The following is a 25,791-nucleotide window of genomic DNA, read 5'->3' on the forward strand; positions in this document are numbered from 1 at the left end:
GGGAGTTGCTATAAACCTTAAGAGGTAGGGCCAATTGGGAAGTGCTTAGGTCACTGGGAGCATGTCCTTGAAAGGGATTATGGGGCTCTGTCTCTTTTTCTCTGTTTTGTGCTAATGACATAAGCATATGCTCTGCTATGCACTCTTGCCATGATGTGTCACCCTCACCACAGGCGCAGACCAGTAGCACTGCCAATCTAGAACTCGAACCTCCAGAACCATGAGCCAAAATAAAAGTAGCCTGTGTCAGGTATTTCATTATAATTATGCAAAGACAATACACACTTATATCTCTATTACTAAATACCAATAATAACGATTTAGCCTATGTACACAGCTTTTGAGCAGGTCAAGTGAGTAATGTGGGACTTTATAAACTCAAAATATTAATGCTATTCTGTCAAAAGCTACATAAAAAATAATAACTACACAAGTCAATTATTTAATACTTTATTTTTCATTATAATTTAGCAATAAAGATCACTTTTCTCAAAAACATTATATTTATATTAACAAATAAACCTTGATTCATTCATTTTGGCCCTCCATTTCTCCAGGTAGCTTGGTAAGAATCCATGACTTCAGTTTTTCTAACTCAGATTTGCTTAGCTCATGGTAAAGATTTGGAAAACTATAAAAATTTGTGTTCACTCCTAGAAATTTTAACATTGAATTTGTCTCTTCACCCCATGAATGAAGAACTAATTCATCTGCAGTACCATGACACTGAAATAATTCAGGAAGTACACCATCATTTTTCTGAAGAGTCTAGGAAAAAACATGTAAAAATGGAAAAGTGTAAGAAATTCCATTTAAGAAGATCATTCTTAGAAATCAAAGATGGAAGAGAAAAACCACAGTTTTACCAAAGTTCCTGTAACTAAAGGGAAAAAGGAGGCAGAGGTGGAGGGGTGCTATCTAAGGTATACACTGGGGGCATGCCTGGGAGCTTAGTCAGTTGCTGGCACCACCAGAGCTATGGTTGTATGTGCCCTGCATTAACTCTATACAGGACTCCCTCAAAAATGGCCAACGTGTTTCCTGAAGCAACTGAATGAGTTGGGAAGACAGACCTCTTCACATAGCAAGAGAAAGAGTCACAGAGCTAGAGTAAAATCAAGGGAAAAATTATATTCTATTTCACTTTGATATCTGCTTTATCATATCTACTTTTGGTAGTGAAGATGAAATAACTAATGCATATTATTCATAAATAAGGATATTGCTGTAATACATATCAGTTTTATAATAGGTCTTTCATCTTGAGTATACTCATGACAAAATAAGCAAAACTTGCTATAATTATCTATATTTTCTATATGTATAAAGGACACAAATGTACTATATTATACAAACACATACACACACGTGTGAACACACAAATGCACACACACACACACACACACACACACACACACAAACATTAATTCTCTTTTCCTTAACACTTGCTTAACAATACCCTTTGTACAGGGCAATTCCTGAATATTAATGATCAACTGGAACTAATCAATTTGAATCATCTGGGCATGAATTCCTAAGAATGCTCAATTTACATTAATTATGCATCCATTTATATTGCTTATCATTTTAGTTCTCACAGGTTTATGTTTCATGGTGATTTTTTTTCAGTCTGGCTTTGTTTTTTAAATCTGTAATTTACCTGGTAAACAGCAGATGCTTTATTCAAAAAACTAGACAGAGCAAATACTCCTGCCACATCTTGATGATTTCTATATGCTAAATGCATCGCCATGCATCCTCCCATAGAAAATCCTCCTGAAAGGATCAAAAAAATACACTTAACAGACAAAGCAGAATATACACAGTAATCCAGAACAAAATATGGTTATGCTAGTATTTCTAAAATATTTCTAAAATATTCATAAGCCCATAGAACTAAAAATAAATTTAGTCTACTTTTGGTCTCATACAAGACCTGCTTAAGAAATAACAATGTTCCACCTAAGTCATCACCAGTAAAGAGATTCATGGAATAAAAGGAGTTAAAAATGAATGAAGAACTCATGTTCACCAAGTAAAAATATTTATCATAATTCAAAATATGAGCCATAGTATAATCATTATTTATTTAAATTTCTAATGTCTCCTTATATTTTATTTATACTTACAGGAAGGAATCCTTACATTGCAACTACAATTAATACCATGCACCTTTTTGTATTGCTTGCCAAACTGTGAGCTCCATGAAAAGTTAAGTTTTCAGTGGATATCATATAATAGGTGTTTAGTGATCTTTGAATTAGGAAGGACAGTAAAAAATTTGATGAGCTAGATAAAACATTTTTGGATTATAGTATTACTTTAGAAATTGACTTAGGAAGGCATAATACAAATAACACATTTATCTATATGGAAAATCATTTATTTAGGTGACAAATTTTTATTGCCTTTTATGTGCCAAATTCTAAGTCAGTTACTGGAAATACGCAGGCTTAAAATATATAGAACTTCAAGAAACACATGTATCATAGAGTATGGATGGGAGTATGGTATGATAGGAGCAGAAAGGCTGTTGGATCCCAGCCTGCCTATAGGCCAGACACTTGGTATGATATTCCCAAACTTGAGTCTGAGCTAAAAGACATCTTATTTATATTCCATGAGAAAATAAATATGGAAAGTAAATCATGTAGTTACATACTTAGAGAAATGCCAAAATACACCTTAGTGTATTTGGTGGATATCCTAATTTCCAGTCTACTATTTTATTTCACTTACCGAAGTGTAAAGCTGAGCCCTGAGGGATCATAAATTTCAATTTATAATATCCTTCTTTTATACATAAAGGTAACTGAGGTCCATGGAGATTAGGTGATCTGCTTAAAGTATTACACCTAATTTTAGGTGTAGAAGTAGGACTTTCAGAATTCAGATCTCTTGTAACAGTTGAATGTACTTTCTAGCATCTGCTGATATTTATTAAAATAGGATCAATTTATTTGGGGCAGGCAGATATTACTATTTTAGACCCAGGACATTGAAAGAGGACTATCAGTTTGCCAACTTTAGATTTTTTAAAAAGGTATAATATGTACATAATTACCATGCATGGTAAGTAATATGTCTGTAGTTTTCAACATTCCAGAAAGAAATAATAGGTAGCAGTCGTTCAATATAGATGGAGACCACCTGGAAGTCTCTTTTGAAATACCATCCCCAACATCCTCAGCTCCAGTACATCTAGTAAAGGTTCATGAATAAATTTGATGGGGGAAGAGGGATAAAAGAAATCTTAAAACTGTATGCATCATGTGCATTTGTGCATTGGATTTCCCAAAAGTTTAGAAACCATGGGGCAATCCTATTCATGAATTATAGAGTGGTAAATCTTTGATATGTCCCCTTGGGAGATGATGTGCAATCCATAGTCAAGATCGGCATTTATGGTAAACATTCATCATAAGTATGCAGAAAGAATTCTGAGCTTTATTGTTTTTTGCCACTAGTTATAGACTTTCTGCATCTGAAAATTTTCTATGTACTAACATTAAGTGGGTTATAAAGTGAACACATTATGAAATCCCTTAAAGTTAAGAAACATTCTTTCTTCAATCACAAATTTTGATCAAGTACTATGATTGACTGAACAAAGTGTTTCTGCCTCTTGGCACATGTCTCATGAGCAAGACTTTATCTTTATATTCTTGGTGGTACTTGGCACATAGTGAGAACCCAATAAATTGAATTTTTAGAAATGAAATATCATAGAATGAAAATAATAAAAATGTATAAATATCTCTGAAATATTAAAAAAACACAGGAAACATTTTCTAACCTAAAATTCAGAAGAAAGAGCAGGATTAGGCTGAAAATAAGGGAATCTAACTTCTAGTTCTGTCAGTGACACTCCTTAGCTGAACGTGTTTGCATAACATAGTATTTTACTTCTAGTATGGACTGCTAGAATAAATAATCTCTATGATTTCCATCAAGCTTTTAAATATAAATGCTTAATAATCTGTTCTAATAATTGAAACTGCAAAGGCTTTCAAAATTTACAGAATTTTTATAAATACGGAAATCCATTTTCAGTTTAGGAGTTAGAATCTTCTCTCTCAGAATACAATTCTAGCTTCCCTAAAAGTTCCCAGAACTGAACTTAGGAAATGCTTACTTCATCTCTTCCAATTTCCTTTCTGTTCCTTATAGTCCATTTACTTGAAAAGTGAATTCTAGGTTGCTTACAATAAAAAAAAAAAAATTGCTGGCAATAAAACCACATCTTTAAAAATAGAGGAAAAATGGGAAGATACAAGGGAGAGATGGGATTTAGGGGGAAAGTGTGAGATCCAGAGTGGAAAAGAAAGAGTTTTTGTATAGTAAAGTGATATTCTTTAAAAGAAGGAATCATAACACACCATACTAGAAACTTGTCCTAGCACTGAATTCCTTGATGTAATTTATTAAGTAAATTTTTCTTAATTATAAAACTGAAAGTCACACATTCTACATTCTACATACAGCCTCTTCTCCAACTGACTCTTTTTAATAAAAGTCCTGGGTGAACACTTAACAGCCACTAGAAAATAAAGATCCCTCTATACCTCTGAACAGTGTCTGACACAGACAGCTTATTAAATAAATATTCATTGAGGGCTGGGGCTGGGGCTCAGTGGCAGAGCACTTGCCTAGCATGTGTGAGACACTGAGTTCGAGCCTTGGAACCACATGCAACTATAAGCAAATAAAAAAGGCATGCTGTCCATTTACAACTACATTTTTAAAAAAATTTCATTGAATAAATAAAATTAAATAAATTAAAGTTTAATAAAGATATTTCTGTAAGGAGACAAATCTGTCATTGGGAAATGCCATTTTTGGTGATTTGATATAAACGGTGAAGCTTAGAAAATCTAGAAATGAAAGATTAGTGTGCCAATCATTCCTACACTGACTTCTTAAAAACAAAGATTTTAGACTCAATTCCAGACTAACAAAATCTCACACTTGTCTAATTTTTAAAAGATTTATGCCATAAATCAGATGTTTGAGAATCACAGATATGTAGCAAATAATTCAAAACTAAGTATAATGGGTAAGAGCAAAAAGTGAAAATATAGTCATGATTTAAAAGAAATCCATATGCTATAGATACCAAGGCTACAGGAGCAAAGTTATTTTTCTGAGAGATTCAAGAGTTTCAATTGTATTTTTGTCAAATGTAGCTCACAACTATTTGCAATGTAGTATGAGACACTATGTTTTAAATTTTATTTAATTTTTAACAAGTTTAAATTTCAACTGAAAGAACCATGTGTAACTAACTAGTAGCTACCATATTGGTCAGTGAAATTCTAGAGCATTTAAGATGTACCAGTGATTTAAAGGAACATCAAAATTCATAAATGGAGCAAAAATAAAATTAGTATTTCATAAAATGATAGTTCTTAGGCTAAGATAAAGATCATTAAAAGATGCAACATAAAAATAGAGTAGTAAGCAAAAATATATTAAGATGATTTTAAAAGCATACCTATAATAAAAACAATTGCAAATATTAAGTACCTCTGAACACTTTATTTTATTGATCAGGGAAGCAAATCACTTTATGTGTTAATCTCATGTTCAATTTTCATAAATTACAATGAAGAAAAATGTACTTCCTAAAATCTTTTTATTTAAAGGTTCAATCTAATTCGCTTACCCATTCATAATCTTGTGAGGTAATCTGCAATTCCTCACTGCCTTTCACAAATAATCACCTTTGGCTTGGGACACTATCATAAAAAGAAACTTTGTGTATTTTTCCTATAAGACAATTTTACACAAAGGGCTAGTCACTTGAATTCAATTTTCTACCTAAGAATCTAAGGTCTAAAATAAAATGTACTGTTCAATAAGTAAAGAGCAAATAGTAAATTTATTGTAGGTAATGGTTATAATGGATATTTATAGCTGCTGGTGAAGTATTTAAAATGTTAAGAGTTAATATTTCAACATATACTTAAGATTAACAAGCTGAATATAACATGTTAAAAATAATAAACTTGGCTTTATGAACTCTTTTTTATAAAATAAAACAGAAACAATCTATAAAACAACTATACCGGGAAAATTAAGATCCTCTATCCAAAAGCAAAAGTCTAAGGAAAATAACAGTTTGCTATCACCTGAATAGGATTCTAAAAATCCTAATAAAATCTACCATCATCGCAAATTTCAGCAGTTCTTCCATTTACATATTATAGTAATTTCTTCATATTGTGATGAAGTCTTAAAAGATTGGCATATACAAATTATGGTTATATTTATTTATATATTTCCTCTCATGGAAAGTTTGCAAGATAAACAAAATATTTTCCTGTATAGAAAACTGTTAGACAGTTTTAAGCCTTTAATGTCCTGTTAATTATTATTGAAGAAATAAAAGTTGTTTAATAAATTGAAGTACATATATATTTAAAGAAAGGAGAAGAATGCTATCATTCCAAGTTTCTGCTCCCAGCAGGGCTTCAGAAGAAACTTCGTGAGCTTTAAGTTCAGGAAAAGGCAGTCTGAAAATTTTGGTGTTAAGCCTTTATCATGGGAATTCCACTATTCCTTCATTTTATATTTATTTTAAATCTTATTATAAAATTAATATATAAATGTTCACCACGCTGTAAAGTGTTTCTACCATATAAAGACAAACAAAGAAGAAACGGGTCATCTGAAATCTTAATATTTTGATACATTTTTTAAAAATTCATGTTAGCATCTAAATTCACTGTCCATATACAATTTTATATTTTGCTTTTTCTTTTGTGTAATACTGACTTGAAAGAATTTCCAGAGTTTCAAAAACTTAAAACCTGCAATTATTTTTTTAGTTGAACATACTCATTGAGTGTCTTTTATGTGAGTATACATAGCATTTAAAAGCTACATTATATTTAATTAACTGAATGGACCATAATGCCTTTAGCTATTCCCCTCAAGCTGAGTATTTGGATCATCCATATAACTACCACATACGGTCCTAGAAGTACTTGCTTCTCCCTGCCTCAAAATTCTGATAATATTTCCAATATTATCAAAATTCAAGTAATCTGTTCATGTCATTTGTCAGATTCTATACATCCTAATGAAAATTAAACCTAAATTATATTAATATTTTCTCTTAACAACAAATTATCACCACCTAGTGGTCACATCTGATCATGGCATAAAGTTCTTGACTAAATCGAGGGACCTGGGTTCTAGTCCTAACTCTACTATTAGTCAGTAATCTTTTTGATTTTTAGTTTGTTCATCTCTGGAATGAGAATAATTACATCCTATTTCACCTGTTGCAAGGCTCAATATAAAAATGACTATATTATTTAAACACTATCTAAATACAAAACACTATGATATATAATGGCAACTTAAAAACTGTTAAGTATATTATAAATGTCAACTAATTTAAGAGAATTACCAACATAATATACTTTTTAAACACAATGGTACCCAAGGAAAGAGTCATTTGCCTTTCTCTAATTTCATTTCTGACATTACACAGAAAGGGACTAGAAGGAAATAAAGTTTCAAGGCAGACTTTAACAGGGAGAACATACTGACTATGAAATATGCTTACATTCTGCATACTGGACACTTTCAGTGTTAACAAAGTTAGAAGACTGGATAATCTAATACTATTGATAATTTTCTCATAATACAAGATTTGAATTCTAGTGCTGCTATCGACTACTTTGCCAACTTTCAGATGGCAATTTAAGTGACTATTTTATGTGTATGTTTCTCCTAAATTTTATCATAACCACTAAGGAAACATGAGATGTAAGTATAAAAACATTAACGAATGAACATTTTTCTTATATTTTTAATGTGAAAATAGGATTCATGTACACCTCTAAGGAACACCCTTTCACTGAACTTCTCCTATGTATCCGATCTGAGATGGGAAGTAAAGCTTCTGCCCAATTCTTTCTATCTTAACAAAAGTTTATTCATTTTTTTCTATATATATCCTTTGCACAAACCTTAGAAGTCATTTTTATAGTCAAGTCCGTTAGTCAACTATAATTTGCTTAGGTATAATCTTACTTACTCCTCCCTGTATTCTCAAAATCTTAAAATAGTATGTGTCAGTTCAGTCTTTCCTCATTCTACTGTATCTATTGTGTTTGCCTTCTTGCTATTTTCCTGACCTATAGACTAGTCAGCCCTCCACAGTGTTGCTGGCATAATCCTTCTGAAAAGTAGGTTCCATCACATCTTTGGTTGGGGTGCATACCAAACTATTACCACCAGGGAGAAACTGAAGTGCCCTTGCTTTCTTCATGAATGTGTTTCTCTTTATTTACCAGGAAAATTCTTATTCCCTCTTAAAGATTCAGCTGGAGGGTGACTGGATAATCTAATACTATTGGGTCACCTCTTCTAAAAAACAGCTCCTAACTACCAGAAAGACTTATTTATTTTCTTCTCACTGCTGCTCACACTGTACCTTTTACATACTTTATAATAATACATGCATTGCATTAGAACACTTTTCATTATTTATTTCACTAGACTGTAGTTCTTCTGAGAATTTTTTTTGTGCTCCAGGTCTAATTTTTATCAACAATTTGGAGATAAAATTTAGTATGAGAAGTATCATCTTAGAGTTGACTAAATAAGGCCAGACTACCTAAAAAAGATGGTAGACCATATAGGCAATACAAAAAAAGAGAATAATTTCTAAAACAGAGAAAAATATGCTATTCTTCAAAAAAGAAAATCAATTCATGTTTCATGAGATGTTATTCATGATTCTAATATTTTTAAAAGCCTCAATGTATGGTTTATCTAAAATGATGAATGGAACAATGATTAAATGCTTCCAAACAATGTTCCAAGTAAAATTCAATATATGAAATTAGACAAAAGTGAAAAAATATAAATAACCAACATTTAAAGTTCTTACCTACTAATATCCTGTTCTTCCTGATGCCACTTCTTACTTCATCATCAATCAAGCCAGTAAGGACTTGACACATTGCATCAATTGATTCAAGGTGTTCTGGGCAGTCATTAGATATTTTAAATCTGTCAAACCACACATTGGAGAATCCTCCCTTCAAAGGAGTATAGGGCCTGTTTAAAACAAACAAACAGAAAGAAATAACACAGTTGCTTCAGTTTCAAAAGATTTGTTCTTTGAATAACTTATACTAAAGAATTCATATGAAATTATCCCTATGCATATTGCGTTAACTGTCCTTTACTTAATATTGATTCTGTTACCATTCCCAAGAGCTAGTTCATCATCTTTACTTAACTGTCCATATTTAAGAAGTGGCATAATTAACCCATTAATTGCACATTAATGCTTTGGAATGCACTGTAACTTTAAACATAATCAAGCATTTCAAATATTCTGTTTTAATAAACTGTAATGGAGTTAAGGGGTTCTGGGTTCAAATCCTGTACTGGTAAAGGTAAATGAAAGGGGATCAAAACAATTCCAGAAATCCTTATAGGAAAACACAGAGAGATATAGGGGGATATATTTGATGGACATGGAGAACAAAGGTTTGTCAAAGATGAAGGACAGGAGAATACAACAAAAGATGCTGCTTATCACTGGGCCAGCCCTAATTTTCTACTTACTTCATGGAGAATCACTGGGTAATTTTATATAAGACTGCCATAGAAAACACAGTCAGTGACAAAAGACCCATCACAATTGAAAAGAATCTAAACTAATGACAAGTAACTTTTCCCTTTAATAACTAGAGATGCAGGATTCCTCCTATGCCCATACCTCTTCTACTCTGCCATCTCAGATTCTGCTGGATTCTCTTGCTCTGCAAAGGCAGTGAAGTAAAAGCATGAAATGTGAAGCTAGAAAACAAAGCAGAGGGCTAGAAGACCCAAACGTGCTTTCCTCTGTCTTCTCTGGGGAAAAGCCCAAGTGAAAGAGCAGCAAACCCACCCATGGGGCTAAGAACAGCCGAATCTCATTGCCACAATCCATAGGACGAAAGGGTGGTGCCGAATAGCAGAACTACCCTGCCATTCTTTCCTACTGATCAGGCCACTTCAAAGCAAACAGACAGACACTCGAGGGGCCTGAGTCAGGAGGACGGGATTTGGAAAGATTTCTCAGAAAAAATGAAAGAAACCTGGAATCAAGAAAGGTGCTCTGATTCAAATTTAAGAAAACTTCAAACACCTGGAATATTGCTGATTTATTCAAACAGAATCATGTCATATGTTTTAGAAAACTTTTTACATTTCTACATTTGAATGCTTCTGATGAATATTCCTATAAATCAGTATAGAAAATACCAACATTTTCCTTAACCTATGTAGTTCTAAAAAATTATAGAAATATGCAATGTTTAAAAATTTTGTCATTATTTTAATGTTTTTCATATCAATTTTATTATTTTTTTGCTGATCTTTCCATCATTTCCCTCCTCTCCCTCATATACCTTATCCTCTAGACCAGGTAAACCATGTTAATGATCTGAAAATATATATCCTTCAATCAAGCAATGCATGTATGCATGTGTATATGTATTTTTGTAGTACTGGTGGTACTACAAGGACCCAGAACCCAGGGGCACTCTATCACTGAGTTACACCTCCAACCCTTTTTATTTATTTTGAGACAGGGTCTTGCTAAATTGTCCAGGTTGGCTTCAAACCTGTGATCCTTCTGCCTTAATGTCTCAAGTAACTGGTTACAGGTGTGCCACTGAGCTGACTCCTTCAGTTTTGTTTTAACACATACATTAAAACATATACTTACAGGATTTTTTGAATATTGTTGCTTTTCAAAAGTGAAATACACCTATGTGATTTTCTTATGTCCAACATGCTCTTCTCTTTTAACAATACCTCATAGAAATCCTTCCCTCTGATACAGTTCTCACCCATCTTTTCAAATAATTATATTGTACTCTAAAATAAAAATGTTTTTCAATTTAATTAGCCAGTCTCCTACTAACAGACATTCATTCAGTGCCCAGTTCCACCCACTAAGAACAATGCTGTATTAAAACACGTGTGCATACATGCTTTTATGTACTAGAATTTTTATTCCTATGGAACAGGGTCCAGGAAAGAGGACTGCTGGATTGAAAAATGTAATTTTTATCTTATTATAAGTTTCATAGTTGATCATAAAAACTGCAAGAATTCACCTTTCTATAGCAAAGGCAGGAGAATATCCTTTTGTTCACAGCACAAACAGCAATAGATATTAACAAACTTCAAAATATCATTGAAAGATAATCAACTAGAATTTTAAAATCAACTTTATTGAGGTAAAATTTACATATATGTAAGCACACATTTTAAGAATACAGTCCAAACACTTTTGACACTGCAACTGTCATCTCTTCAATGACACATAACATTCTCATTTCTCAGAAAATCCCATCAGGCAATTCCCAGATACTCCCCAGGCCACTCTTGAGTGTTTCCATCAATGTTGATTAGTTCTGCCTATTTCAAAGCTCCACAAAGGTGTAAATGCTGACTCATATTATTTGCTATCTCTTCTATTGGGCTTGTTAATTTAGAAGAGCATTTTGTCTAATATTGATAAACATCTGTCATCTGTTTTTTAAGTATAAATTTTCAAATCTGTTTTTCCATACTTTGTTTTTGGTGCATTATAGTTGTACATCAAGGTGGGACTTGTTCTTACACATTTATACATGCACACAATAAAACAATATAATTTGGTCAATATCATTTCCCAGATTTTCCCTTTTTCTCCCCCTCTCCCCTCCCCCTGATCCCTTTCCTTCAATGTTCTCCCTTCAATCCAAATCTTTTTTGGAATATTTACAGGTATCTAAGGTATCTTTTTCATTTGATAAAAGATTTTTGCATTTAATATAATGTCTTGTTTGAAAACTAAATTTATGGCTTTCCTGATAAGTTTCTTTCAGTCCACAGATTTTGACATTTCAGATATTCTTCTAAGATTTTTGTTTGCGTTTAAAAAAAATTTTAAGTCTTAAAATTTGAGAAATTCATTTGATACATGGAGTGACCTAATAATTCATAGTCATTTTATCCTAGATGAACAGGCAACAACTGTGAGGAGGGGAGGGAAGGGAGCCAGTCAGACAGTCACCCTTCTCAGACAAAAGTGAAATACCACCTTTGCCATATATTTAATTTGATTCTGGGTTATCTAGTCTCTTTGAACATGGGTTCTAAGACAGAATTAAGCCCTAATGCCTAAGGCATGTACGATATATAATGACTTCTTTCCAATGTATGTATGATAGTACTAATTCTATACTGTCCTTGGGAAAATCAAGAAAATAGTTACTCATATAATTTTTGTATGTTCTGTAACTCATGAAGAACTCTGACTGAGAAAGGCTTTGTTCTGTTGCACTAATTTATACTACAGTGGTCATGAGAGGAAACCCTTTCCTCCTATCATCACACTGGCCTGTTCACTTGTCCTGTCTATTGTCAGGCACTCATTGTTCTTTGTTTATCCAAGAAATTCATTAAAATGTTTAGTAAACTCTAAAATTTTTCAAATAATTTCCTTAAAATTCCTTTTGGAATTCTAATTAATGCTACATTCCTGTCTGAGAATTGACATTTTTGACAAAAACTTGAGGGGAGGGCAGAGTTTTGCAGACAGAACTCCCAGGGTTTCTTTCTCCTGCACTGCTCTCCATTCGGGCTCTCACTTGATGTAAGATGATAAAAGTCTGCGCCAGCTCTTTATTAGGACTCCTACACAGCCTAAATTCTCCCTCAATCCTATATGCCTTCTGACCTCAGAAGCTGTTTGGCTTAAGAGAGGTAGTCAACTGGATTTAGGAAAGCAAAGGCAGAAAGCATTCAAGTCTTCCTTCTCCCCAAAACCTTAGGATTAACTCTGAAAATGAAAGCAGGTGCTTCCTACAGAGTCATTATTAGACAAAATGAAATCTCTAATTGTATTCAAATTGTCACTAAAACCACAGTGAAGTTTCTAAATTAAAATGCAATATATAACACTCATTCTAAAGTTCAAATTAGACTGTACCCTTTGAATCATTTCTGCTTCCATTTCCATTTTACTCTGCTATTTCACTAAGTGTTTATTTGTCTGTCTAAGCACTTAAATCAGGATGATATCATAGGCTAAAATGTGAATCATTCTGGGAACCCAGCCATTAATGGAAAAAAATGACATTTACTTAACTTTCTTCCCTTTGACAATGCCTTAATTAATTAATAGATGCTCCATGGTGGTAGAATCCCAACCAAGTGTTTTATTAATCTGGTAGCTTTTCCTTCTCTCATGTCACAAAGAAAATTAAAGTTTTCTGTTCAAAGGGAATAATCAGGAAAATGTAATAAGATTGATATTAATTTAGAAATTTTGGGTAAAAAAAATGTAATCAAGAATACATGTCTCCTAAGATGTAAGAATCTTTAAATAAAGTATGAAAGATTGTTTTTAAATAGCTAAAAAAAAAATAGTGGCACATATGTTATACTCATTCACCTTCCTTCTCAAATAAATCATTTTATTAGCTGGTATAAAACAGCTCAGACATTACCACAATAAATAAATATGCTTGGCAAAGAACATCTGTGTGGCTCCTAAATCAATCAATCAATCAGCCCATTACACATTGGTAAAGTATTAAGCTAGAATAAAATGTTCAAGGTTACTTAAAAATAAAAAGACATTCAGCTTACAACCAAGTTTTGTTTTGATGTGAGCTCCCCTAAAGTCATAAAATCAAAAGGTCATTCATAACCTTTATGATAGTAAGCTGGCTCCTGTCTTCCTCTCTGCCCTCATTGAAAAGCACTTCCCTCAGCATTCACTAGGTTCACTGACTTCCTTCTTTTTTGCTAAGAGGCCCAGCTTGTTATTGATCCAGGAGCTTTGCATCTGATATCCCTCTACTGGGAATGCTCTTTGCCACCCTTCTCTATGGTGGATTCTCATTGGTCATTAAGGTCGCAACTCAAATGTCACCTTCTCAGGGGACACTTTAAGTATACCACCGCTGTATCCTGCAAAACACACACACTTTCTATCCTATTACCTTACTTAATTGCATTAATACCATTCATCATTATTTGAAATTATAATATTTAGGTTCCCATTTATTTTCTATCTCCATGTGAGCTCCCTAAGTGAAGGGCTTTATCTTTTCCACAACTAAAATCAAAGCCTGATATATAGTAGATGCTACATAAGTTTTTAAAGAATGACAAATGTCAATAATCATTTGTGTTACTTGGGAATGATTTGTGTCAGAAACAACAGAATATCTAAAACTTTTTTTTTTTATTGGTGCTTTGGACATCATTTAACTTTAATTCTTATGAAATTCACATTGCAATTTCTAGGAAAATTTCTTTAAAAAAAAAACCTTTATTTCTAAGTAACCAAGTTTTTATATATCAAGTTTTAAATTAACTATTTAAAAAACTTACCAAAAAATGAACTATTTCTTCAAAATAGCTACTTTTAGTAGAGTTCCTGATTAGAATGCCTGTTTTACAGAACTGCTGGTATCAGGAGAGGACCTCCTCAGATGCTTCAGATCAGAATCCTAAGCAATGAAGTAAACACAAACCCACTGTTTGCCTAACTAACATGTGCCAACATCTATTTTATAATACATATTTAAGGAAAAGTCTAAACATTCAGTTTATGTGGAAAAATAGTGAATCAAAAAGTAGAGGCACAAATCTTATTTCAGAATTTTTCAAAACACTGAGAAACGATATCATCATAAAAATTATAAATGGCTTTTTAAAACATTATTTTTCTAAAAATGGAAATTCTAATTGTAAACTCAAACTAAGAAAACCTCTAGTTGTAAATACAGCTTAAACGTGGCAGAAATAAAAGTCTTTATTTGGTACTTCAATTAAAGAGCCCCCATTAACATAATAAAAAATATAGCTCTATTTTCCGTTTTAATTAACACGGCAAACTGCTGACTTTTACTTAATAAGTCCTTATTTCACTGATTAAAAACATCTATTAAATATGGTTGAGGAAAAGGAATACTTATAACCAAAACAGTAATTCTCAATTTAATTGTAACATAGTAATATTCTGTAACAGACCACAACTCAGTAAACACAACAGAGTATTGTTTTCCTCTTCTGCTCTTTATGTATGACAAATATTATTATGACAAAAATGGTGGAGTTTTCAACATATGTAGATGTAATACATATAATAATTATAAATTGGGGAGGATAAAGGGAACTTTGTAAGTCAAGGTTCTATAACTCAAAAGAGAGGAAACGTTTGCTATGTATATTCTATCCTAGAACAACCAAGAAAAAAGAATAGATAAATTAAAATGAAGTATTAAAGTTCAAATAATTCTGAAAAAGGAGAAACAGAATGTAGAAGAACAAAGAAGGGAGTAGACCTAAATTCAGATGTATTCATTCAATGTTACATTAAATGTAAATGGATTAAACAAATTTCTTAAAAACCAGAAATTATTAAAGAAAAAAATCCAACTATATTTTGTATATATAAAATACATTTTAAATGTAATTGATACAGGTAGGTTAAAAGTAAAAGGATGAAAAAAGACCAATCATCTAACACTAACCAAAAGAAAGGATGGAAAAGATACAAAGTATGCCTAAGAAAGCCAATGTATACTATATGATTATTAAATGTTACACCTTAGGCTATTACAAGAAATATTCCATATCTGGCCAGAACAATAATTCCCAAGCCCTTCTTACAATGTGACTCTGGTATTTCCTTAAGAGGCAGGGTTCACATCTTGTCTTCTCTTGAATCTAACTGGTCTTCTAACTAACAAAATAATAAAGCTATGTAACTGCTAAGCTTAGGTCTATGAAGGCAATACAGCTTCCTTATGGTGTTCTGAGGACACCTACTCTTAGAACTCAATCTCCATGCTACCTGGAAGCCCAAGACTCCATATGGAAGCCTCACATAGATGTTACAGTAATAAGTCTGAAGTAAGGTCCCAGCATTAATGCCAGATAGTGAGGCTTCTGATGGTTCCAGTACCCAGGAGTAAATTTATGAATCATATCCAGTCTTTCAATTTTCCCAGCAGAAATCCCACATACAATAGTCCAGATCAAGTCATCATTACTGTACCCTTTCTGAATTCATAACCCTATAAAATTTGTGTTGTTGATAAAATTGTTGTTTTTGATGGTTTGTTATACAACAGTAATATTGAGAACATGGAGACAGAAAATATTTTAATATATATAATGAAAACAGAAGAGAAAAATTTATGAGATGTAGCTAAAGTAGTATTTAGAGAGAAATTTTCAGCTCTAACATAAATAGCAGGAAGAAATATAAGAGCAGATACAACAAAGACAAAGAAAAAATAACAAAGACCAATTTATTCTATAAAAAAGTTAATAAACTGATAATTTCTTGGCAAAACAAAGAAAAAAGAATGTCGACAGAAAGTATTACTATCAGAATTAAAACAAAACACATCAACATAAACCATAAAAGCACTAAAAGGAAGTATCACGAAAAACACCATACTTAACAGTAAAATACTAAATGCTTCTCTTTCAAGAGTGCATAGGAAGCAGCTCTTGCTTCTATTCAGCATTTCAAACAAGTGCAAAAAGACAAGACAATGCAAAAAATGGCATAAAGGTTGGAAAGGAAATAGTACTGCCACCTTTACTCACAGACAATAAGATTATTTACACAAAAATCATAAGGAATATATTAGACAACTAGAAAAAATGTGAAAATATGAAGATAACAGGATGCAAAAACAAGTTACAAAAATAATTTATTTCTATATACTAGCAACAAATAATTGGAAAATTAAATATTTAAAAATTCTATTTAAACTAGCATGAAAAAATTTGTGAACAAACTTAGTAAAAGTCCTCTACACTAAAAAGTCCAAATCATGGCTGAACAAAATCAATAAATACCTAAACAACAGCAAGACATACCATGTGCATTCATGGAAGATACCAATTTCTCCAAATTAAACTGCAGATTCCATATATATAATTCTAAACATTATCCAAACAGGCATTTGTAAAATTGATAAGTAGATTTTAAAATTTACATGCAAATGCAAAGAATCTGGAATGATTAAAACTTCTACCACTTGATTTCACAATTTCCTATAAAGCTATAGTAATCAAAAGTTTTGTAGTGGTAAATATTAGACAAATGAACTAATGGAATAGAATATAGTCTATGTGAGAATCTATTAAAATGTGTTCACAAAATGACTTTTACAAAAGTACTTATAGCATCATTATTCATTTGATCCAAAAAATAGAAATAATCCAAATGTCCATCAACAACAGAAGGGAGAGAAATTGGCGGTCATACAATATAATATTTACTCAGAATTTTACAACTATTGATACACACATATGTATGAACCTTAAAAATGCTATGTCTGAGAAAGAAGTCAGACACAAAGATTAAATGATTCCATTTAAACACATTCAAGAACAGGCAGAACTGTGCTACAGTAACAGAAATCAGAACCATAGTTGCTTATGGGAGATTGGAACTGAAAGGAAAAGAGGTACAAGAACACACTCCAGGGTGAGAGGAACATTCTTTCTCTTAAGTTTGGTAGGCAGGTGCATATATTTACAAAATTCACTGAACTGTACACCTAACATTTTTATATTTCACTGTAAATGTTACTTTTAAAGAAACACACTAAGACTTCTGCCCATAAGATATCATCAGGAAAGTGAAGATGCAAACCACAAGACAGAAGATATTAAGATTCATCTAACCAAAACCACCACAAACTGTATGCGAAAAAATACAAAGCTCTGATGAAGCAATAAACACACACACACACACAAACACACACACACACACAGAAAAACACTGGTGAACAATTTGAGAGGCATTTCTTGTGAGAATAGCCAAATGCCAAATAAATATGTGAAAGAATGCTAATATCATTAGTATTAGAGAAATGCAAATTTAAAGCAAAGTGTGATACTACTACATATCCACAGGGTTGACTATAAATTAAAAACACTGACAGTGAAAAGTATTCAAGAGGATGTGAAATAAATGCAAAACTCAAACAATGCTGGTGAGAGTGTAAATTATTATAACCTGTCTAGAAAAATGTCTGACCTTATATACCTAAGCAAATAAAAAACAACCTGCTTTTACTTTTCATTAGCATTCATTTCCATAAATACCTGGTTTGGGGAAAGCTACATAATAGTAAGTATCTTTTCAAAGATGTGAGACTAGATACATTCTAGAACAAAACTGGCTACAAAACAATTAAGTAGAATCAATGGAAAGATTTTAATAAGGGATGATATTTTCACTATGTCCTGGTAGATATAGCATAGTCAATGAAGCACCTATAGTACAGAAACCCACAAGGGTTCACAAGTGATAAAAGCAAAAAGAGGAGAGATAAGAGGTACTATAAATCTGGACAATGTCAGAAAGTGTGAACCAGAATGCCAATGGATGAAAACTTGATGGGCTTTTTAAAAGGCTGTTAAAGTTCACTTTTTTTCAAGTATTAATTAAACTAAAAACAATGAGTTAAAAAAAACATGTATCTACCAAATGCCTCCTTTGGATGTCACCTGAAAGACAGTGAAATGGTAGCCCACGGAATCCTATCAGCATCAAAAGAAACACTGTCACAAAAGATGGAAAGAGCAGCTGTCTTTATTCTTCCAAATGAAGCCAAATTATGCTACAAAAGTCAGGTTAATAAAATCTAAGCCCAAACTCCTTACCTAAACAGAGTAAACAGTTGTTTACAACATCAGTCAGAGGTCTTGAAACAATAGAGTTTACTGTGAATGCCAGGTTGTTCTAATAAAATACTATAAAATGGAATTGTACAGTTTGGAAACCAAGTTAAAAGGTGGGCTTAATGACACAACACACCTAATGAATTGGAGGCTCCTCAGTTAAAATGGTCTGGCATACTTTATATACTTCAACTTAAAAATTCTGTGCTCATACTGGATTTATCTGCTTACTACTCAAGTCCTAGAAAGAAAAACTACAAGTCCTTGGGAACTACAATTCTTATGTTAATAACCCATGACAATTTATACTTCTAAAAAACTATTCACATTGGCATAAATCATTATACAGATAAAATATGAACACTGTATACAAATATCTACAGTTACTCAGTCCTACTATATAAATGTAAATTGCAACAAATTCTGCAATATATTATCAATATTCACTAAGGGTCTTCTATCTGTCAGGTTCTGTGCTCAGTGCTTATGGATAGTGAAGTGTCTAGAAGGATACAATAAAGAATTATGATTAAAATTGTTCTAGAAATTTGTCCAACACAAGGTAGGAAAAAATATAGTTAATTACAAGATAATATCTTAAGTATTCTCTCTCTTAACTAACCTTCACTTAACTGCTTCAAAGGATTAAACAAAGCTCTCTATTCTCTTGCCTGATGCTCATGGTAGGCTAAATGCTCCTGTCCTTCTAGCATACATTTTTGCTTCTACAAATTGGGTATTTTGCTTTTTATGCTTGCCAAATTTAATGAAGTTTATCCCCAGATTTGTTTGAACCAGTTTTAGTTTTCTATTGCAATTAAATAATTTATTATTACTTAAAATAACACTGGAAACTTTTTGCAGTTTTGCTAACTAAAAGTGAAAACTTGAGTAAGTCACTATAACATTGCATTTAAGTAAAATTATGACTTGATCTAGAACAGGAGCTATCAACATAGTCTCAATGGGAACCCCTTTCTAAGATTTAAAACTACATGTTCAAAATGATAGCCCCCTCGCCATATAAGAAAGGGAAAGCACTAAAAATGCAGCTAGTGCAACTGAGGACTGAATTTCTAATATTAATTTAAATTCAGTCAATTCACATACAAAATGAGATGTGCTGTATGTATAAAACATACACTAGATCTCGAAGTTTTAATATAAACAAAAGAATGTAAAATATCACTTTAATAATGCTTATTTTGATTACATGTTAAAATAATATTTTGAATATATTGAGTTAAATAAAATACATTAGTGACATGAATTTTACCTGTTTCTTTACTTAATGTGATGCCAAGGAAATTTACATTTATATAAATAATTTATGTTACATTGATCAGTATGGTCTAAAATGTTTGATGATCTATGTAAATGTTATTGATTATGAAAACAACAAAAAGTTACTAGGAATTCAGTGAATCATTTCAATGATTTAATTTTTACTAAATCAAAATAGTATCCACAAACAATACTTAGTGCATATAGAGATATTTGGACTCTGAAATGTTTCCAGACTAAAGTTTGAGAAACACTGATCTAGAATTCATATCACAAATGGTGACAAAACATGAAATTCAAAAGATAAAAATTATTAATTCCTAGAATCACCTTTCCAGTGCTCTTCTCTGTGATTTATCAATTATATTTACACGCAGAATGAAATGCACTTATCTTTCCCACTCTCATAGAAATACCAGTATCTTTTCCCTCCCAACTTCACATAACCTAAAACCCAGTAACAAATAACAAGCATTTATGACATATTCAAAGACATTCAACTTACAGGACAAAAACCAGCCCACTGGTCAGCAGGTTTCTTATTTACACTAGTGTACTTCAAACTCTCAATTATAAAAACAGTAATTTTTTTGAAGCTTCAATCTTACATTGTCATTTTCGTTCTACCTCCTTCAATGCTATCAGCTAGATAAGCAAATTCTTACTGGTGAACATAAAGAGATCCTTGAAGTCCTGGTTCTTATTCTTGTTAATACTAAGTTAATGGAAAAACGAAGCAAATCATTTGCATAAGTACATAGTATGTTTAATAAAAATAAATCAAGAACAGATAATGAGGAATCAGATTGGGTGCATAGCTCAGCACATTATTTTGCTTACACAAAAAATACTTGCCAACCTCAGTTTAAAGCATATGTTCAGAATAAAACAGTGCAGATGCGAAGTTAATATTTTAGAAAAGTAGTTTGAATTCAAAACTATACTAGTCTTATTACTGTGAATTAAACACACCTACAGGTTATATAATCTAAATATTTATGAAGTCAATACCATATTTCTATTATGGTTTACTGGTTCAAAAAGAGTAACATTTCTAAAAAATCTTTTGAAATGTGGAAAGAATGTCATGAAACTCTTCTCCACAGAACTCTGGCTTAACTAAATTATTAGAAAGAATACAGTATACTTGTTGAAGTTATTAATTGCCTCTAGGAGCAAAAGAAAGGAGGAATAAAGTGTGAAAGATGAGCAATCTGCAAGGCCAGAGGAAGCAGAGTCTTGTTGGTCATGCTTAGTACACAGTTTAATTCAGAGCTATAGGGAATGTTTTACAGAGAGGGAAACTACCTGGCAAAACCTGGACCAAGAATCTAAATACAAAATAAAGAATACCTTCTGGAAAAAGGAATCCTAATTTAAAATATCTTAAATACAGAATCAAGTTTATAAAACAGCTAGCTGGCATATATCTCTATATTTTATGCCACAGAGTTATACTGAGAAATAGGACAAATTACTGCATACCTGGAAGGAGCCGTTGGATAAATAATTTTTACATGTTCGAATGTTAAGTCTTGATTTAAAACCTGCTTGATCCACATTCTGAGTCCTTTTCCAGAATCACCTGATGAATTACAAAATCTAGAGTAAGATGAACATTTTAATACAGTGCATTTAAAAACAGTCTATAACTTTTAAGTCATATAAGGCTGGAATAAAGATTTTTAAAATCTCCATCCATATACAAAAATAACTATCTAGAAAATGATTTGGCAGTGTGACTTAGAAGGTATCATAAGTAGTAATAATTTTGATTATTACTTGAGGCTTTATCACTGATTTCTTTGAATACCCTTAAGCTTAAATTCTGTTTTCCTCACTTGTTTAATGGGCATAACGAAAATAAATAAAATAAATTAATTTTCCTAAAAGAAAATTCCATATATCTGAATTTTAATACCATCATTTCTTAACTTACTCTTAAAAATAATAAATTCCTAAAGTGAGTGTTAAACCTAATTATATTTAGATTGGAGCAATCTAATGCAATTTTCTTGGTTAAGACAATAGCAAGTCTTTAAGAGGGGTATTCAGCGCACTTTTAACTTGGAAGAAATCAGAATTTAATCTTGATAACGTGTTTACATGATCTAAAATCATTGAGTATATACTCTAAAGCTGAAAAACCACCCAAACTCATGCAAGAATTAATATATGTGTATTTGTATACAGAAAAAGAAGGTAGTAAATGTAGGTCCATCATATGTAGTCCTATAAAGGAAAATATGAAGGTCAGAACTTTAATTTTTTAATCAATTAATTCATGAAAACATAATTTAAATACTGTCTATTGAATAACTACTGATTTGCCAGGCACAGTATTTACTACTAGTGTGGCACTGGTGGGGACATTATTTTATTATGATAAATAGGCATTAGTCAAGTAAAATAAATGTGTAAGACAAATGTAACCACTACAAAGATAAGGAAGGTGGTGCTGTAAGGTTTACTGCACTCAGCATTGATCGAGTTAATGAGTTCCAAGGCAACTTCATAAAAACAAGCTCCACAGGGCAAGGCTTATTTTGTTTTGTCCACTGAGTTGTTTGTTAACCTAATTCCTACAACAGCACTGACATGAACAGAACATAGAGTTTTTGAATGGTTTAAATTAAAATCTGCAGGATGGTGAGCAGCGAAATGCAAGATATCTTCTCCTACTCTCCAGGCCCATTAGCCTCACTGCTGTCCCATGAATGTGTTAGGGAACCTACTTCAAAGTCTTTGTCTTGTCTTTTCCATTGCCTGGAACAGTATAACCCAACATTCCCATGATTCACTTATCTAAGTCTGGTCACTGAAGCACCATCTTCATAGCAAAGCACACCCTGAACACCTTTTTTAAAATTGCAATCACCCTCATCTCTTCTATCCACCACCCTCATATTGCTCCCCACCACACAGAACTCAGTACCTTCCACTGTGTTATTTCCTGCGCTGGAATGTAAGCTCTATGAGAGCAGGGTTTTTTGTTGGTTTGTTCATTGCTATATATTCAAAGTCTAGAACATACATAGTATGACTACATGATATATTTCTTGAAAGAAGGGACTGAATGAATGAATATTAGACACTTAGATAAACATGTCTTAGAACTCAAAGTAGGTCTAAAATGAAGACATATGTATGTTAGCACCTGTATATAGGTAAAAATAGAATCTATGGGCTTCTATGGAGTTTACTTAGGGGAGAAAAATGTTGAGTGAGAAGAGACCCAAAACCAGATTTTGAGGAGCCCTAGCATTCATGGCCAAGTACAGGAGGATGAGTCTACAAAAGAAACCAGAAGCTTATGCACATGTATGATTACACAAATGGTGTGAGTCCATATCATGTACAACCAGAGAAATGAAAAGTCATACTCCGTTTTTGTACAAGAAAACAAAATGCATTCTACTGTCACCTATAACTAAATAGAATAAATAATTAAAAAAACAAAGAAACCAGAAAGAACAAACAAGGGATAGTAAAACAGTTCAAATAAGATCTAAAAATGTCCACTACATTTAGAGATGGAGAGGTTACTACTGACTTTGGAAAGACTCTACATAGTCAACTTATGGACCTTGCTAGATGAAGAGAAAACCATAAACAAGACACACATGGTTTGGGCCTTTGTGAACCATACAGTTTAATGTAGACCTCCATAATTAAATTAGGTAATTACAAGTATGTCAAATACCATTGAAAGGACAACCATAGTGTGTCTTAAGAGAGCAAATAAGAGTGAACTAACTTCATCTGGGAGACTGAACAAAGCTAACAAATTTATCATGTATTTTTTTATCTTAAAAGAAGATATTTCTTTAGTATTTTAGAAGTGGGAAGGGCTCAAATTAAATTGGCAATATATAACTTACATTCCCACATGTTCTTCTATAGGTGCTATATTCTAAAAGAGAATCTCCATTTTTTAAGATTTTTTAAAAACTGTCTCTAAACACACTTCTTTAGCCTTGGAAAAATTAATATACATCCATTCATCCACAAAACCCACTTTTTAAAATGTCAGTACCTTATTCCAAAAATATTGTAGGTTTTTTTTTTTTTTTTTTTTTTTGGTGGTGCTGGGGATTGAACCTGGGGCCATGTCCTTACAAGGCAAGCACTCTACCAACTGAGTTATATCCCCAGTCAAAAATATTGTATAACTGTTATATTGCATTTGTCCATATTTGGATTAGCTATAAGTCAAACAACTCCTACAACACAATCACATATAATAAAGTCTAATATATCATTAGCCTCTAAGCATGATAAAAGCCTATTCCCAATAAGTTTTATATAATTCAATGGAGGTTTAAATATGTAATAATCATATTATTATTATATTTACATAATCAACAGAATTACTTGAATTCCATGTCCAAAGTACAAAGGAATACACACACGCGCACACACACACACACACACAACCCTTAGCCCACCAGAATACTAAGTTTGGAGGAAGAGATTTGGGTTCTAATTCCAATTTCATCACCATTCACAGTAATAGTCAAGTGACTTAGAACTGTTATCTCCCATTATTGCTCATATCTAGTTCTCCATCCTGTATCTTTCCAGGTATCATCCCCTTTAAGCCTACACATCTCAACTCAAAGACTACTTTCTTTTAAAAATCTGACAAGCTCTTCATCTTCCAAATGGCTTAATAGTGCTTAACCACAATTTTTGTTTTTTCCTTTCGGTCTCTTGGCAGTAAATCATGCACCATCTTGTGATCTCCCATGCATGCTGACTCAAACTAATGAACTGTTTTTGTTTTTAAATTTCGGTAGGCCTCCTGAGGATGCTGACTGCATCTCATTTCTTAAAAAACAAAAAACAAAAACAAAAAAAGCTAAGCACTTTGTATGCAAGAATTAAAACAAGGGTCCTTACTCTGGAGGTGCTCACAATCCATTAGAAAAGACAGACATAAAAGATTACAGCTGAGAGTAAGAAATGCTATATAGAATGAACGGCAGGCAGAGGAAGGAGAAATTACCTGCCCTTGGGCCTCAGAATTAGCTTTTTACTATACCCTGGAGGTTTAATGACAGAGGGAGAAAGAGGAAAGCAGCAATGGGGAGGAAAAAGGAAAGGGGGAAAGCATTCCAGCCTGCATAGTGCCACATAAAAAAGAGATACTCAGTAAATATCATCTGAGTTAACTGTGAATCTCACTTGTCTAAAGCAAAGGCAAATAACCCATCCCGGTGGAACAATGCAAATCATACTAGCTGACCCTGAAAAGTAAATAATCTGCGTGCTTCTAGCAGAAGATTCCCTTTACTAACTTGCTGTTTAAATGTGCGGAGAGGAATGGGAGGTGGTTAAGTCTTGCACTGGGGAGAATGTTGTGGAGGACTGAACAGAGGGCTGCAGGGCACAAGGCACAGCGACAGAAGAGAAGATCGTGGACCCGTGCGCAAGATAAAAACAGGAAAACCAAGAGGGGACGGTGAGGCAAGTGATAGTGACTTTGCGTCCATAATCACGGGCTAGCAAGGGCAGAACCACCCTCTCCGAACCCACAGGGCTCCTTTTGGAGCCGGCGCCTCTTCCACTGGGAAACACTGGGGGACGAAACGGAGGATGTTTCTATGTGGCAGATAAACAGGCCGTAAAACTGAAATCCACCTGAGCCATGCAGGAAGATCAGTGAGGCGCTGTGCCTCCCAGCCGGCGATACCACACAGCGCCGCAGGCGAGCTGAACCCGACGCAGCAGCCATCGCGGAAGCCTGGAGAGGTCGTGCACCCCCGCCCTGGC

General features: G+C 32.9%; 1 protein-coding gene across 1 annotated transcript; it reads right to left on the bottom strand.

Annotated features, from left to right (window-relative positions):
- Positions 1-434: 434 nt before the first annotated feature.
- Lyplal1 (lysophospholipase like 1) lies at positions 435-25,791 on the bottom strand. The gene is made up of 5 exons (XM_047521158.1): positions 25,660-25,791; positions 21,502-21,601; positions 8,909-9,078; positions 1,661-1,776; positions 435-768 (listed from the first exon to the last, which is right to left on the bottom strand). The coding sequence occupies exons 1-5, from the start codon at positions 25,751-25,753 to the stop codon at positions 529-531; spliced, it is 720 nt and encodes a 239-aa protein (XP_047377114.1). The 5' UTR covers positions 25,754-25,791; the 3' UTR covers positions 435-528.

This window comes from Sciurus carolinensis, chromosome 12 (genome assembly GCF_902686445.1).
Source record: "Sciurus carolinensis chromosome 12, mSciCar1.2, whole genome shotgun sequence".
Classification (NCBI taxonomy): domain Eukaryota; kingdom Metazoa; phylum Chordata; class Mammalia; order Rodentia; family Sciuridae; genus Sciurus; species Sciurus carolinensis.